This window comes from Antennarius striatus, chromosome 1 (assembly GCF_040054535.1).
Source record: "Antennarius striatus isolate MH-2024 chromosome 1, ASM4005453v1, whole genome shotgun sequence".
Classification (NCBI taxonomy): Eukaryota; Metazoa; Chordata; class Actinopteri; order Lophiiformes; family Antennariidae; genus Antennarius; species Antennarius striatus.
Window position 1 is genome coordinate 4,643,819 of NC_090776.1, and position 13,911 is coordinate 4,657,729.

Below are 13,911 nucleotides of genomic sequence, written 5' to 3' on the forward strand. Positions count from 1 at the left end.
GCACAGTAAAGATACATTTTACAAAATAAATTTTTTTGGCTTGCTTTCAGCTCTACAGTGTGGTGTCATTAACTTTAAATTTTGTTTGGCAGCTTTCTCTCTTTCATGCCAGAGTGATCTTCATTTCTTTTCATGCACCATTGTAAGGGATCCAAACAGAACACTGAGTCCCTTTCATACCTTCTTCCAGAAGATTGGTTCACTTCTTACCTCCCTGACTGCACTCAATTCATTCAAATCAGGTCCTTCAAATCCACTACTTCCCTTGTCGTTTAAGGTGTGCCTCAGTGCTCTGTCCTGGGGCCGCTCTTCCTCATCTACCTTCTTCCCATTTGCAATATCTTTTGTAAATTCAATGTTAATTTCCATTGTTACGTGGATGACACCCAGTTCTACCTCACCACTAAACCATTTCCTCTCTCCTGTCAACCTCCCTCGCTGATTACATCTCTGAAACTGGAACCTGGTTCACCATGAATTTGGTTGAATTAAAAACAGAGGTTCTCCTTACTGGCACAAAATTCAAATTTTTTATCGTTATCCAACAGCTTCTCCCTCACCTCAACTCCACTGTTTCAGCCATCCCCCAGGTTAAGAGTGTGAGTGTCATCCTTGATAGCGCACTATCCTCTCAATCCCATATCTATAAAATCACATGAACTGCCTACTTCCATCTTAGAAACTCCTTCCCCTTTGCCTCCCTCACAAAACTCTCCATAAACTCCAACTGGTCCAGAATTCAGCTGCCCAGACACCCTCTATCCACCACATCACTCCTGTCCTTCAACAGCTCCACTATCTCCAGGTTCAGTTCGCTTACAATTCAAAGCCCTCCTGTTATCATCCAAGGTCATCCACAACCTCCCTCATATCTGTCCGACTTCATCCATGTACCCCCCCCCCCCCCGCACCATCAGATTACCGCATAACTCACATTTATTTATTATTATTATTATTACTATCAAATGTAGCCGCAAGAGGACACAAGCCAGTGTCTTATTGTGCCAGAGGTTTGTGTCAGGAAGGGCATCCGGCGTAAAACTTTTGCCAAATCAAAGATGCGAATCAAACCTATGACTTCCATACCGGATCGGTTGAGGCCCGGGTTAACAACGACCACCATCGGCGCTGTTGACCTACAGGGCGCCGGTGGAAATTGGACGACTGTTGGTCGAAGGAGAGGAGGAAAGTGCGCTCACACGAAGAAAGAGAAGAAGAGCGCCAAGAGTATAGGACTAAGAGTAGGGATGTTGAATATTGGAACTATGACAGGAAGAAGTAGAGAGTTGGTTGACATGACGCAGAAGAGGAAAGTAGACATGCCAGGAGACCAGGTGGAAAGGTAGCAAGGCTAGAAGTTTAGGAGCAGGGTTCAAGTTGTTCTATCATGGTGTAGATGGGAAGAGAAATCGTGTAGGACTTATCTTGAAGGAGGAGTTTGTTAGGAATGTCCTGGAGGTAAAAAGAGTGTCGGATAGAGTGATGAGTCTGAAGCTAGAAATAGAAGGTGTGATGTTCAACGTTGTTAGTGGGTATGCTCCACAGGTAGGATGTGAGCTGGAGGAGAAGGAGAAATTCTGGTCGGACTTTGATGAAGTGATGCAGAGCATGCCTCGAAGTGAGAGAGTTGTCATTGGTGCAGAAATAGAGAAGTACAGAGAAGGCCAGACAGAGCTGCATTGTATTTTTGTAGATCTGGAGAAAGCTTATGACAGGGTGCCCAGAGAGGAACTGTGGTATTGTATGAGTAAGTCTGGAGTGGCAGAGAAGTATGTTAGAGCAGTGCAGGACATGTATGAGGACTGTAAGACAGTGGTGAGGTGTGCTGTAGGTGTGACAGAGGAGTTCAAGGTGGAGGTGGGACTGCATCAGGGATCAGCTCTGAGCCCCTTCTTGTTCGCTATGGTGATGGACAGGCTGACAGACGAGGTTAGACAGGAATCTCCATGGACTATGATGTTTGCAAATGACATTGTGATCTGTAGTGAGAGCAGGAAACAGGTGGAGGAGAAGCTATAGAGGTGGAGGTTTGTCCTGGAAAGGAGAAGAATAAAGGTTAGCCGTAGTAAGACAGAGTACATGTGTGTCAATGAGAGGGACCCAAGTGGAAGAGTGAGGTTACAGGGAGATCAAGAAGGTGGAGGATTTTAAGTACTTAGGGTCAACAGTCCAGAGCAATGGAGAGTGTGGAAAAGAGGTGAAGAAGCGTGTACAGACAGGATGGTATTGGTGGAGAAAAGTGTCAGGTGTGATGTGTGATAGAAGAGTTTCAGCTAAATGAAAGGAAAAGTGTAAAAAACTGTGGTGAGACCAGCGATGTTTGTTTGTTCTAGAGACAGTGTCACTGAGGAAAGGACAGGAGACAGAGCTGGAGGTAGCAGATATGAAGATGCTGAGGTTCTCTCTGGGAGTGACCAGGAAGGATAGGATCAGGAATGAGTACATCAGAGGGACAGCACATGTTAGAGGTCTTGGAGATAAAGTCAGAGAGGCCAGACTGAGATGGTTTGGACATGTCCAGAGGAGAGATAGTGAATATATTGGTAGAAGGACGCTGAGTTTTGAACTGCCAGGCAGGAGGCCTAGAGGAACACCAAAGAGGAGGTTTATGGATGTAATGAGGGAGGACATGTAGGTAGTTGGTGTGAGAGAAGAGGATTCAAAGGACAGGGTTAGATGGAGGCAATTGATTCGCTGTGGCGACCCCTGGAGGGAAAAGCCCAAAGGAAAAGAACAAAGAAGAATTTCTGTTTTAAGTCACGAACATATTAATTTATTGCAAGTATACAGTATGATTACAATAATAGAGTAAACGTACAGCATATGCAAATGTCTTAAAACAGACAAGATTAAAAATCATACATAATCTTATGTGATTAGTTTATGTCTGCAGTGTTTACATCAAGGCATCACACTCTTGAATTCTCTCTCTTCTGAGGAGTTTTGGTTCCTTTTTTTCTGCTGACAAACTGTCCTTCAGATGACTGATGCAGGTACCCATTATAGAAATCTGCTGCTGTTAGCCTTTTCTTCAGACATACTGCTTTGAATGCCACCCAGCCGTCCTGAAACAGGAAGCACAAACCATCAAAATAGGATTCATCCATCACACCAATTACAACATGAACTAACCACCTTGGTAAAGGTGTATGTGTACAGTACACACACACTGCCAATGGGGATGGAGTAATGAGGGAGGTGTGCAGGGTGAGGACAGAATTTAAACAAAATGAATTTAAGACTGACCTTACAGCGGATAGCCAGAGTATTGGTGTGCTTCTGATAGGTCACTGAGCCAGGAGTTGGTGTCCTTTTTTCATCTGCAAACATATAAACAGTAGCCAATTATTGTGCACTAATTGTCGGGATTATGAAAACCCCCAGGTTTTTGTTCAGCAATACAGCCAGGCTGACAAACTCAGTATAACATTCAAAACCTGTGATAGATCGACTTTTATTGTTATTTATTGTTAAATTCAGTCTGCATCCATAGACAATATGTTGTTAGTTCTCCAACATTTTTTGAATAGCATATCTGCCAAGTTCCTTAATTCCTGTCTGCAAGTGTATCTAGAAAAACCGATGCTTCTTTGAAGGCAAAGGATGTCCCACGAAATATTTATTTGATCTAGACATTTCTTTCGTTTGCTCACTTTTCATTTTGTAAATCAATATAAACAATTAATGTTAGATTTTTGAAAGCGCTGTTACTTTACAGCATTTTTTCCACACCTGTTTACATCTTTGCACAATACTGTAAGTCTGGAGTGCTTATTTCCCAGTGACCTTGAACATCTATTTTCTCATCTTAACCAGCAATCTGTCAACTACACCCCACCCTAAATTTGCTGTTTAAAGATGTTTCACGCCTAGTCAGAACATATCTACAGTACTATATGATAATCTATCTTCACTAGCAGCTTATGCACCACAGTCATTCAAGCTATCACTAAGCCTCTCTATAAAAAGTTGAATCTTTATCAGTGGTCCTACATCTTATCTACCCACTCTCTGCAAGTGGAGAAAGAAATTGGTAGTCAGTTATGTGATTTTCACATAACAATCCCTTATTTAAGGTTATCCGGTCAGGTTTTAGAGCTAATCATAGCGCAGAGACAGTAGCTGTAAAGTTTACAAATAATAATTTGCATCAGATGAGGGATTTGTGCTCATTTTATTGGATTTAACTGCTGCATATGTATTTCAGTGGCCACCAGATACTACCACAACGATGGAAATATTTAATCAGCATTAAGATAGATCGATAGATGATAGACAGACAAGACAATTACTGAATTTCCTCTGGAATCAATAAAGTAAGGGAACTGTACTAAGATGTTTAAGTCATATTTATTAGATTGATCACAGTTTGTGTTCTATCTGATTTGATAAATATTGTCCATGTAAAAAATGTTTTTATATTATCAAAAACAATAAATTTCCATTGCTATTCGTATGACACCCATCCACCCATCCATCCCTTCTTCCTTCATCTCAAAGCCCCAAAACAAATTCAATAGATTTCTTAAAGAAAACATAGGACCCACACATCTTGCCAGTAAAACAATGAATTGACTCATTTTAGTTAATTAAATGTTCATTGTCTGCATCTTACAAGGTTTTCAAGTAAATGTTTAATAATGTTCAACTTCCATGCTGATAAACCAATTTGAAATTTGTAGCTGACATTGTCTTTAATTTTATTATCTATTTTGCTATTTTATGTACATAATGGTACATATCATTTTTTATTTTTATCTCTTTTATATTCTTTTATATCTTTTATCTTCCAACCTACAGGAACATGACCACAGACAGCTACTGTCTGTGAACACACTTTGTGGCTGCATTCACAAATATTACAGTATTTTCTGCACTATAAGGCGCACTGATTATAAGGCGTAACTTTAATGAATTGTTTATTTTATATTTCATATATAAGGCGCATATAATAAAATTTTTAAAAATATATTTAAAAAACTAGTGGCTGTAGTTGCGCTATCCGAACGGTTCCATTGTCATGTCAATGAGGCCATTCTGAGCCTCATCAAGGACACCTGATCACCTGATCACTTTGCCATCTTAGAAAGAAGTCAACATGCCTGGGTTTTTTCCTTAGCTGCTGAGGTTTACTGATAAGGTACTACAAAATACTGTAGCACAACATTATCTAAATACATAGTCAGATTCGATTTTATTTTTTTTATCTCTCAGTGACGTGTGGTGAGGTTCACGTAGGTGAGGCACCGACGTAAAAGTCAGTTGTAGGAGCCAGACAAAGTGGTGTATTTGACACTCTGTCTGGCAAAATACGCCATATTAAAAAGCCAGACATTAAAAACTGGTTAAATTCATTACGAGTGGACCACTCAGTTCGAACAGGGCGGATTATTTTCTGATCTGAAGTTCGAAGCAGATATTTAAGCTCTGACGTTCGTCTTCGTATATTAATTAAATATTGTTTCAGTCGATCGGTAGTCCAGTCGGAGGTCAGGTGCAGCTATTTGCTGCTAAACAATTTTTAACCAGTTTTTAATGTCAAGCTGCTAATTTACTGGCAAATATGACGCTCTGTTTTACTCCTAGAACTGACTTTAAAGTTGGTGTCTCACCGCTGTGAATCTCACGGCACGTCGCTCCAGACAGAATACACAAGCATAAAGTGCGTCGCTCCGCGCCCCCCACAGGTATCAACTACATTTGTAAATCAATTGCAGCACACCAGGCAACTTTGTCTAGCAGTGACCCTGCTCTTGAAATTTCAGAAAAGGCTGGACGTTCAGCTTTGAGGGTCTTTCATTCAGTTTAAAGTGGGTTATTTCCAGCGCCTCAGTGGTTGGGATATACTGAGGTCAGTCAGTCAGTCAAACCTTATTAATAGAATTGTTGGAAGTTCCTTATGTTTTGCAGGCACCGGTGCTCTCCGCAGGCTGTTCTGCCGTCAGACAGCAGGTCATTGAGAGAACGGCACTTCGGTGACGCCCCTTGACTACCGTTTTTAGGGGGCGTATGCCCGAGTGCCTTGTGAGGGTGCCCCTGGTGGTGGAGTGCGGCATGACTGCCGCCCAGACAGCCGGCTTTTTTTCAGCGATCTTGTTTTTAACCAATATTAATATGAATATTAATCCATATATAAGACGCATCGGATCATAAGACTTTATGAGAAAATTATAGACTTTTAGGTGTGCCTTAAAGTGCGGAAAATACTGTACTGGCTCCAAACTGTAAATGGCTTACAAAAACATTTACTTTTTTTCTGTTTCAGTTTGAAACGATGACATGATGATAATCACAGTACATATTGGGTTTCAATTGTTTATCTCGAAATTTTAAACAGCATCAAAAAGCACATTGTGCTAACCAACCAGTTGTGTCTTCAACGACAACACAAAGAAGTTTTGACCAAACTGTTGAGGTATGACGACTGTCAATGTATTAGCGATATTCATTTATATTAATTACTTATATTAATTATTATTATATATTAAATACTATTTACATTTCCCACCAGACAGTTAGCACTGAATCAGCCTCTCGAATGAGAGGTGAAACATCGTCAAACCTTAAAAAATAAATCCAGTTGCTTCAACTACAAGTCTAATAAATCACATTTTAACAAACTCACCTGACAATGAAACGTAACATTTTCCTACAAAATCAAACAGTTGTACTGTCGTGCCCATCCATATAGTCCTCAAAGGTATCTGATAATAGAGAAAAGAACATTACAATGAGATTCCTACAGAATGTTGTTGGGTTTTTTTTAAAGTAGAATAATAATACAGGTTAATCGTCATTACTCTGGATCCAATGGAGCGGTACAGACGATCAATTTGGTCACAAGTCTGCTCCTCCCAAACCATCCAGCTCATGGATGTGCTGATTTTTGGAGCTGTTGGAGAACAATGTTGTTTAAGTTGTGAAAAGTCCTTCATCCCCCCCCCGAATTTATCTTTGGAGTAGTTTTACATACCAAATGTTGCACCAGTCTGTCTCTGCTCAGTTTTATGTGCTAGTTTCTCAGGCAATGTCATCAATGTATCCATCAGCTGGAATCCAGGATACAAACACCAAAGCTATGTTACCATAGTTCAATAGTCATCTTTGAAGTGACATGTTCCAAATGCTCACCAGATGTGCTCCCTTGGCAGCTAGGGCAGCTCCAAGCTCAACAGCAGTACATTTCTCAGGTACCAGATGAAGGTCCTGGTTGAGTATGGGCCCCACATCAAACCTGTGAAGAGAAGGGATGCTTAATCTGTTTATATCTGTAGTGAGGAGGAAAAAAATCCAGTGATTTTCCTATGTATACCTGTGAGGACGGATCTGGATGACAGTGACTCCTGTCACAATATCACCATGCATAATAGTGTGGAAAATTGGGGCTGGACCACGCCACCGTGGCAGGAGGCTGGGATGCACATTCAAAATCCCGCTGCACAGAAATACAAACCCTTTGATTTTGAATGCAAATTATGTCAGACTAAATGCTTAAGATGATGATCTGGTTGGATTACTCTTTGACAGAGACATTTTTTTGTCAATTCATTTTCTGGTCTCAACAGAAACATTCATTATGGTTTGAAGTGAATTTCACCAACATTTCCAAGAATTGTTATTACAAGGAATTTATTTACCTGGGTAAAATTATTCCTGGAAATCTGTGAGGTTTGCATTTCCACTGCACCTTGAATTTCTGGAACATTTCTAGAAACCAGACTAATGATATACGTAGAGTCTCATGTTTGGCCGTATTGTAAAGATGGATAAGATACATTCATGCCATCAGCTACAGAGCAGAAGACTAAAATTAACCACACATTAGAATCCTTACAAATTAAAACAAATGTAAAAATCATCTGCGCTTGTAAAGCTGATGATAGTTAAACAAGACTCAAACATTACTTATGTTAATTTTATTACTTTTGGTGTGATATTTTTTTGAACTAGAGAAGGCTGGCTTGGCTAAAGCTATTAGGCTTCTGTTCTCTGTTATATATTAAATTAATTTACATGGTTTTGTTGATCCCTATCTTAATGCGACATTAACTCAATCAGAAGGCTGCTGAAGCATATTTAACAGACATCAGGACTGCCTCGACAGACCAGAGCCGAATAACATTGTACATATTTTCATCACATAACTGATGGACATATTGTGCTCACTATGGGAACTTGTTGATCAATGTCTCATGAAGCAAGCAACCGAAAGACACGACCACCCCAACATCAAACTTTCCATCCACGTCAGAAGGGGGCCAGCTATGGACTGGAAGGTGGTGCTGGTGAGCAAACCGCTTCACTGGGACGTCACTGGACAAAGTGACGACATCAACAGACTCCACAATCCCTTCACCAGCACTCCTAAAAAAATAAAATAAAATGTAAGTCTGGTTTCTATCTTCCTTGTCATACTTGTTTCACAATCTGCAAAGTGAACATTAAAGATTGAAGATCCCTTTATCAATCCCTCATATGGGGAAATTATTTTTCCCCTCATTAGTAGTACTCATACATACACACACACACATACACACATGATGTCACAAGATCTCAAGGAATCTGTTCCAACACTTCAATTGTCCTGATGAAGACTGAAACTTGCTGTTTTAAGCCTGCCTTCAATTCACAAATCTATAATGAATGTTATATTTGATCATAATTTAAAGAAAGGTGTAAGGAAAATAAATGTCAAAGGTCAGTCAAAATCTATTTATCAGCTCAACACAATAACCAAATTAAACATTTTATAAATAGCCCACAATAACAGACATTACGAGTATTTTTTACCAAAAGAAAGACTGCGTTCTCTAAATAATTCAGTCCTATGACAGTGTCTTGTGTTGAGACATGTTAACGGTGTTGACAGCGTGATGGCTACCCAGATACCACGTTCTGACAGTGTTGTAGAGGAATATAAGCCCATTTGACATGGACACAAGCATCCAAATCTTTAATATTCATGGGTTTATTTGCCACAACTGTCTTTGACACCCACTGTAATGATCCAACGTCTTCACTTTAGGTAATACTTGGGATCAGTTTACTTCAGCATCTTTGTTCCTCCTCTAAACACATCACTGATCCGTGGGCCCCAAAAGTTCATTTTATTTTATTTCATGTCTCTACATCTTATGGGCCTCTACACAACATTGTATGCTTTGTCTAACACATATTTGCATGTACAAGCTGAGTGTAAAGATAATGTCCCCATTGGGGATACTAAAGTGGACTTTCCTCTCCTGAAGCAGACCTTTCTTTTGGGTAGCAGCAGTGAACGTCTTGGAGTTTTGGGACTTTTTTTTCTAAGGTAAAATCTATTACGGTTGACAACTTTAACATCTTATTTTAAAATAGCATATGCTTTTGAATCATTTTAAACCTAAAATACAATGTGGGGGGAATATTTTACTTTTGAGTACAATTTCAGTGTTCAGGCTTGGCTGTTCTGATCCATTCCAGTGTAATGTTTCACTGCTTTGAGTCAAGACATAACATAATATTAATATAAGGGACATGTGTGCATATTACCAGGAAATGGTTTGTACCTGCTGGAAGTGAGGAGTTTTAGCGATTCCACAGCGAACTGATCAGAACCAAAGAACAAAACCCTCCACGGAGGTCCCGATGAAGACATTCGTCCACAACAGCGCCGCTGTCTCCCCTCAGGCCAACTCCTCCAAGAGCACCGGGGCCGAAGGTGCTTGAAGATCCGCACAGAGGCTCTGGCTGCCGCCCCGTGCGGCCACATACTGGCCTGAGCTCAAGCTAACGGGATCCAACGTGGAAAATCCTGTAAATGGTAAATTATAGTGAATGTATCCGTATTAAGTTCCCTTATGTATATCGATCCCGGGCGCCGCCATGTTTTCTATTCACTTCCGCCATACTTTTCTTCTTCGGTGGTTATTGTCAGTGTGTCTATTTACTGCCACCAACTGGAGGAGGATATTTACGGGTAGAAGAGTGAACGAACGATTAAATAAAATATTTATTTCTATCTCTTAATAGAAAAACAAAAAAACAAAAACAAATACGATTTTTTTTAGGATTGAAATCTGCTCTGTACTGCACTGGCGGCTATAAAATACTTTATATTATTACTCTATTCGATGGTTGGTAAAACACCTATGTGCAACTATAAATCATTAGTACATGAAATCAATAGGGATAATACTCAAAACGCATTTCAGTCTTTATCTCTGCCCCCATCATTAAATACTGTATGGGATTTTTGTTGCTTAAGTTGCTGTGAAATAATGGCACTGTACCTCACAACATTAATAATCAGTAGGATATTTCTGCTGTAAAATGAATCAAGTCCGCAATTATCAAAACTGTCAAAAGTAAGGTTCTATTCTTCCTTTAGAAAATGAATAGATTTATTTGAAAAAATGTTGATCCGTAAGCGACACACTTAATTCATTAGCACAATGGTAGTGGTTTGTTAGCAAAATCTTCCAGTAGTGTGTTTCATTTTAATACCTTTATATATTTGCTAACATTTTTGAATAGGTTACCATAAAATATGTGCTTGTTTTGACTTGAGACAGGTGAAAATAATTATTGGAACATTTTGTCAGAGTTGAACCTGTGCACTCACAATAGTCACTCACTATGGGAATCCAAAGGACGAAGAACAATTTATTGTTGTGTGCAACCGGTTATACGCTTAACACATGCCTCACACGTCCACATAAACATGATAGGTCAACAACTGCCCAAGGTAACCCTTACAAAATACAGGTGGACCTACAAAATTGAGGGCATACTCATGCCATGCATGCTAACAGAACCATTTATATAGGACTCTTTTACAATTGTCCTGCAGGTGAACCGCAGCTGATTTTGGTACAACTGAATAAATAGGAAGTGAACAGGCTATATAAAGAAGGGCTGTGGTGATACCAGACATTTTTCAAAAGTGCAGACAGAGATATTTAAATAGTATAGAAATAACGCAGCTCTTCTACATTCAGCCCATGTACACCATCTGCACTGATATAATTCTGTAGCAAGCTGTTGTTTTGGTCTATCCTCGGGTCACTTTTCAGCTGGATGTACTTGGAAATGCTACAAAAGGAGATTCCTGTGTGCATATTCTTAATTTTCTGCATTTCTAGTAATGCTGTCAAATAACTTTAATGTATATACAATAATTTTTTTTAAACCATTTGTACCAATTCTATCAATTTTGGTCAGAATTAGTTCCAAAAACATCAGTTACTAAAACGATCATTTGATGTCCTTTTGTCAACAGCTATCAATAAAAAAAAACAAACGACAAAAATCTTTTTCCCAATCAAAAAAAGTTCAAGCTTTTCAGTATATGTTTAATAGGACAAAACAATACAGCATATTACATTTTCTTCTAAGAATATTTTACTATCATGTACTCAACATTCATATAGAAGAGTGAATGAAATGCATGTGTCAGGCTCCCTCTACAACGCTTGAAAAAGTGGAAGCGTGACAGCGTGAGGTTTTCAAGTGAGCTTATTCAAATATATAGAAGGGCATATAGGTATGAAAATGATCTGAATATACACACATTTGGAATAAAGTAAAAATAAATAAAATAATTTGTAATTGAGCAGCACTGCAGGTGCAGAGCATTTTACAATGTGCTGATTAGGAGTCTTAGAAGTTTGTGCTTCTGAGAGTCAGCAAGTTATTCTGTTCCCTCCAAAAGCCTAATGCCTTCCTACCCATAATAGCAGAATTCGCATGAAAGAAACCCCCCACAACAAACAAAGAAACTAAGAAAAGCTAAAAAAAAAAAAAAAAAAGAAGAAGTCATTTTCATAGATATAAATATTTATATGAACATCCAACATGATCAGGTTAGTAAAATGATTGTTAATAGCAGCTGGAATACAGATTGTTTGATTGAGGTAATGTAATCGTAGTAACTATGATATTTACGGTATTGGTGATTGTACTTACAGGTGTTACATTAGTGAAAGACAACATGAGAAGAAACTCTGTCAATAGCATCAACACTTTGAAATACTGTACATTCATTTGTGGGGCGCGCAGTAGGTTGTTGCTCACATTACAGGCACGCTTTATGGTGCCTTTATTTGGACCCTACCACATGGCATTCGAACTCAGGGAACTACAAGTAACTTCACTAGCCACACAGAGATCTATAAATAACAAAAATCATTTAAAAATAGAGTTTAGTACTTTAAAAATGTTTTACTTTACTTCTAGCTATTCAGATTTATTTTGAGGCACATATGACACTTGCCGTCTGCCCACAGCAGCGTCCCGCTCCCCCCTCCAGCTGTCGAGTGGTACCGGTGCAGCAGCATAGACTGCCATTTTACAGCGACAGCTAGCAAAATCTTAAAAGTGACAAATCACAACTTACTCAGCTATATAGTAGTTAACTTGTTTACAAAACTACAAGACCTGTGACATTATATTGTAAGCAGACCCCACAAAAGACGTTTTGCTTTAAACACAAGTCTAATCAACAGTGGCTTAAAAACGGGTAAGTTGCTTATTGTGAGTTCTAAAGGCTATTCTAGCTAGCCAGCGGTACCAGAACATACGGTGCTATAAGTTAGCGTTGTCATTTGACTGATTTAGTTAGCAGAAGTCTTTGTCGAGGCCTGATGCAGAGCATATTTTTATCGGTTTGACGGCATGATTCATAATGAGACAGGAATATCTTCATGGAATTGTGTCATGGCAGTTAGCTTAGTCTGCATAAACATACTATGTTTAACGTTTAGGGCTCTTTCAGGTAGTAACAATTGGGTGCTTTTACGATTACGAAGTGTGTATCGCTATTGCTGTTCCGAAAAAAGTATGCACGTGACGCCAACCAAACACGGAAGTCGCAACTGTCACTCCTCCCACCGCCCGGGTCTGTCAGCGCTGCTGCGTCTTCATGCAAGTCGTGGGAAATACGGCTGTTCCAATGAACTCGATCATTTGGCTCTGCTCAGCAACACGAAGTAGTTCTGTAGCGCGGCTTTTGACTTCAGCCCGATAAAACAATATTTTGATCCGTAATCGACATCTGTTCATATATATATATCCAGCTTTTTAAAATTCTGTCAGGTCTAGGGGAAGATTTCTAATGCGTGTTTAAATGGCGAAAGGGGTGAACAAGTGAGCTGACAGTTTTATGATTGTTTAAGGGCCCTAACGCACATTGTATTGGACTTTTTCCAAACTTTGGGTCTGACTTCTCCTCGTGTGTTTCACTGTGAAAACTATTTGATTCAATAAATGTCGAACACTCTAAACAGGGTAGACAGTGGTGTGTTTTTTTATTATTATTATTGATTACAGTGATCGTCATGCCTTGCGCTATTTGGACGACTTTGTTTTGGACTTTTTTTTTTTAGTTATTGTGACCTTTGACCTCTGATAAGGCATTTGATGCTAGGAATAAATTGCAACTTTGTATTTATTTTGTTTGTGTTACAGTCTAACAATTGGTTTCCATTTAATTTTAGAAGTTTGATTTTTTTTTAATATCAATGTTTGGCAATTTGTGCACTCATGTCCTTTATAAGACTGCAATATTAACTGAAATTATGGTGAAGTAATGCAATGCTTCTGTTTCTTGATGTTGCGGAGGTCAGGCACGCTGAGGGAGAGAGCACAGATAGATGCAATCTCATTTGTTTGTCACCTAGGTACTCTGAGCTGACACTTTCAACATATTCCATTAATATCAATTATTGGAATATTTGTATGTATGATACTTCACTTAACAATGAACAACTAACCCCATAATTGTTTTTTAGAAAATCTTTTTTTTTTTTTTTTTTTCAAAACTACATTGTGCATAGGAGAAAAAACATTTTCTCTTTTCAGGGGTAAAAATCCATTGACAGAAACTTGAAATAATACGTATTTTCAAATCATTTTGAGTTTAGAAAGATTTCC

The 13,911-nt window shown here is 39.0% G+C and overlaps 2 protein-coding genes across 6 annotated transcripts in view; one reads left to right on the forward strand and one right to left on the reverse strand.

Moving 5' to 3' along the window:
* Window positions 1–2,764: 2,764 nt before the first annotated feature.
* mtfmt (mitochondrial methionyl-tRNA formyltransferase) lies at window positions 2,765–9,878 on the reverse strand. The gene is made up of 9 exons (XM_068318357.1): window positions 9,549–9,878; window positions 8,167–8,364; window positions 7,313–7,435; window positions 7,132–7,234; window positions 6,974–7,049; window positions 6,801–6,892; window positions 6,626–6,704; window positions 3,247–3,320; window positions 2,765–3,065 (listed from the first exon to the last, which is right to left on the reverse strand). The coding sequence occupies exons 1-9, from the start codon at window positions 9,749–9,751 to the stop codon at window positions 2,910–2,912; spliced, it is 1,104 nt and encodes a 367-aa protein (XP_068174458.1). The 5' UTR covers window positions 9,752–9,878; the 3' UTR covers window positions 2,765–2,909.
* Window positions 9,879–12,321: 2,443 nt separating this feature from the next.
* Window positions 12,322–13,911, forward strand: part of celf1 (cugbp, Elav-like family member 1) — a 33,703-nt gene continuing 32,113 nt past the window's right edge. For all 5 annotated transcript variants that reach the window (XM_068322599.1, XM_068322608.1, XM_068322616.1 and 2 more), the window contains exon 1: window positions 12,322–12,499. The gene's annotated coding sequence lies outside the window, so the exon portion shown is untranslated. The remainder of the gene's footprint in view (window positions 12,500–13,911) is intronic.

Coding starts and splice junctions, on each gene's coding strand:
- mtfmt (XM_068318357.1), bottom strand. CDS start 9,751: ATGTGGCCGCACGGGGCGGCAGCCAGAGCCTCTGTGCGGATCTTCAAG. Junction 7,436..8,166: donor TTGATCAACAAGTTCCCATA/GTGAGCACAATA, acceptor ATTTCTGTGCAG/CGGGATTTTGAATGTGCATC. Junction 7,050..7,131: donor CTGCCAAGGGAGCACATCTG/GTGAGCATTTGG, acceptor CCTGGATTCCAG/CTGATGGATACATTGATGAC.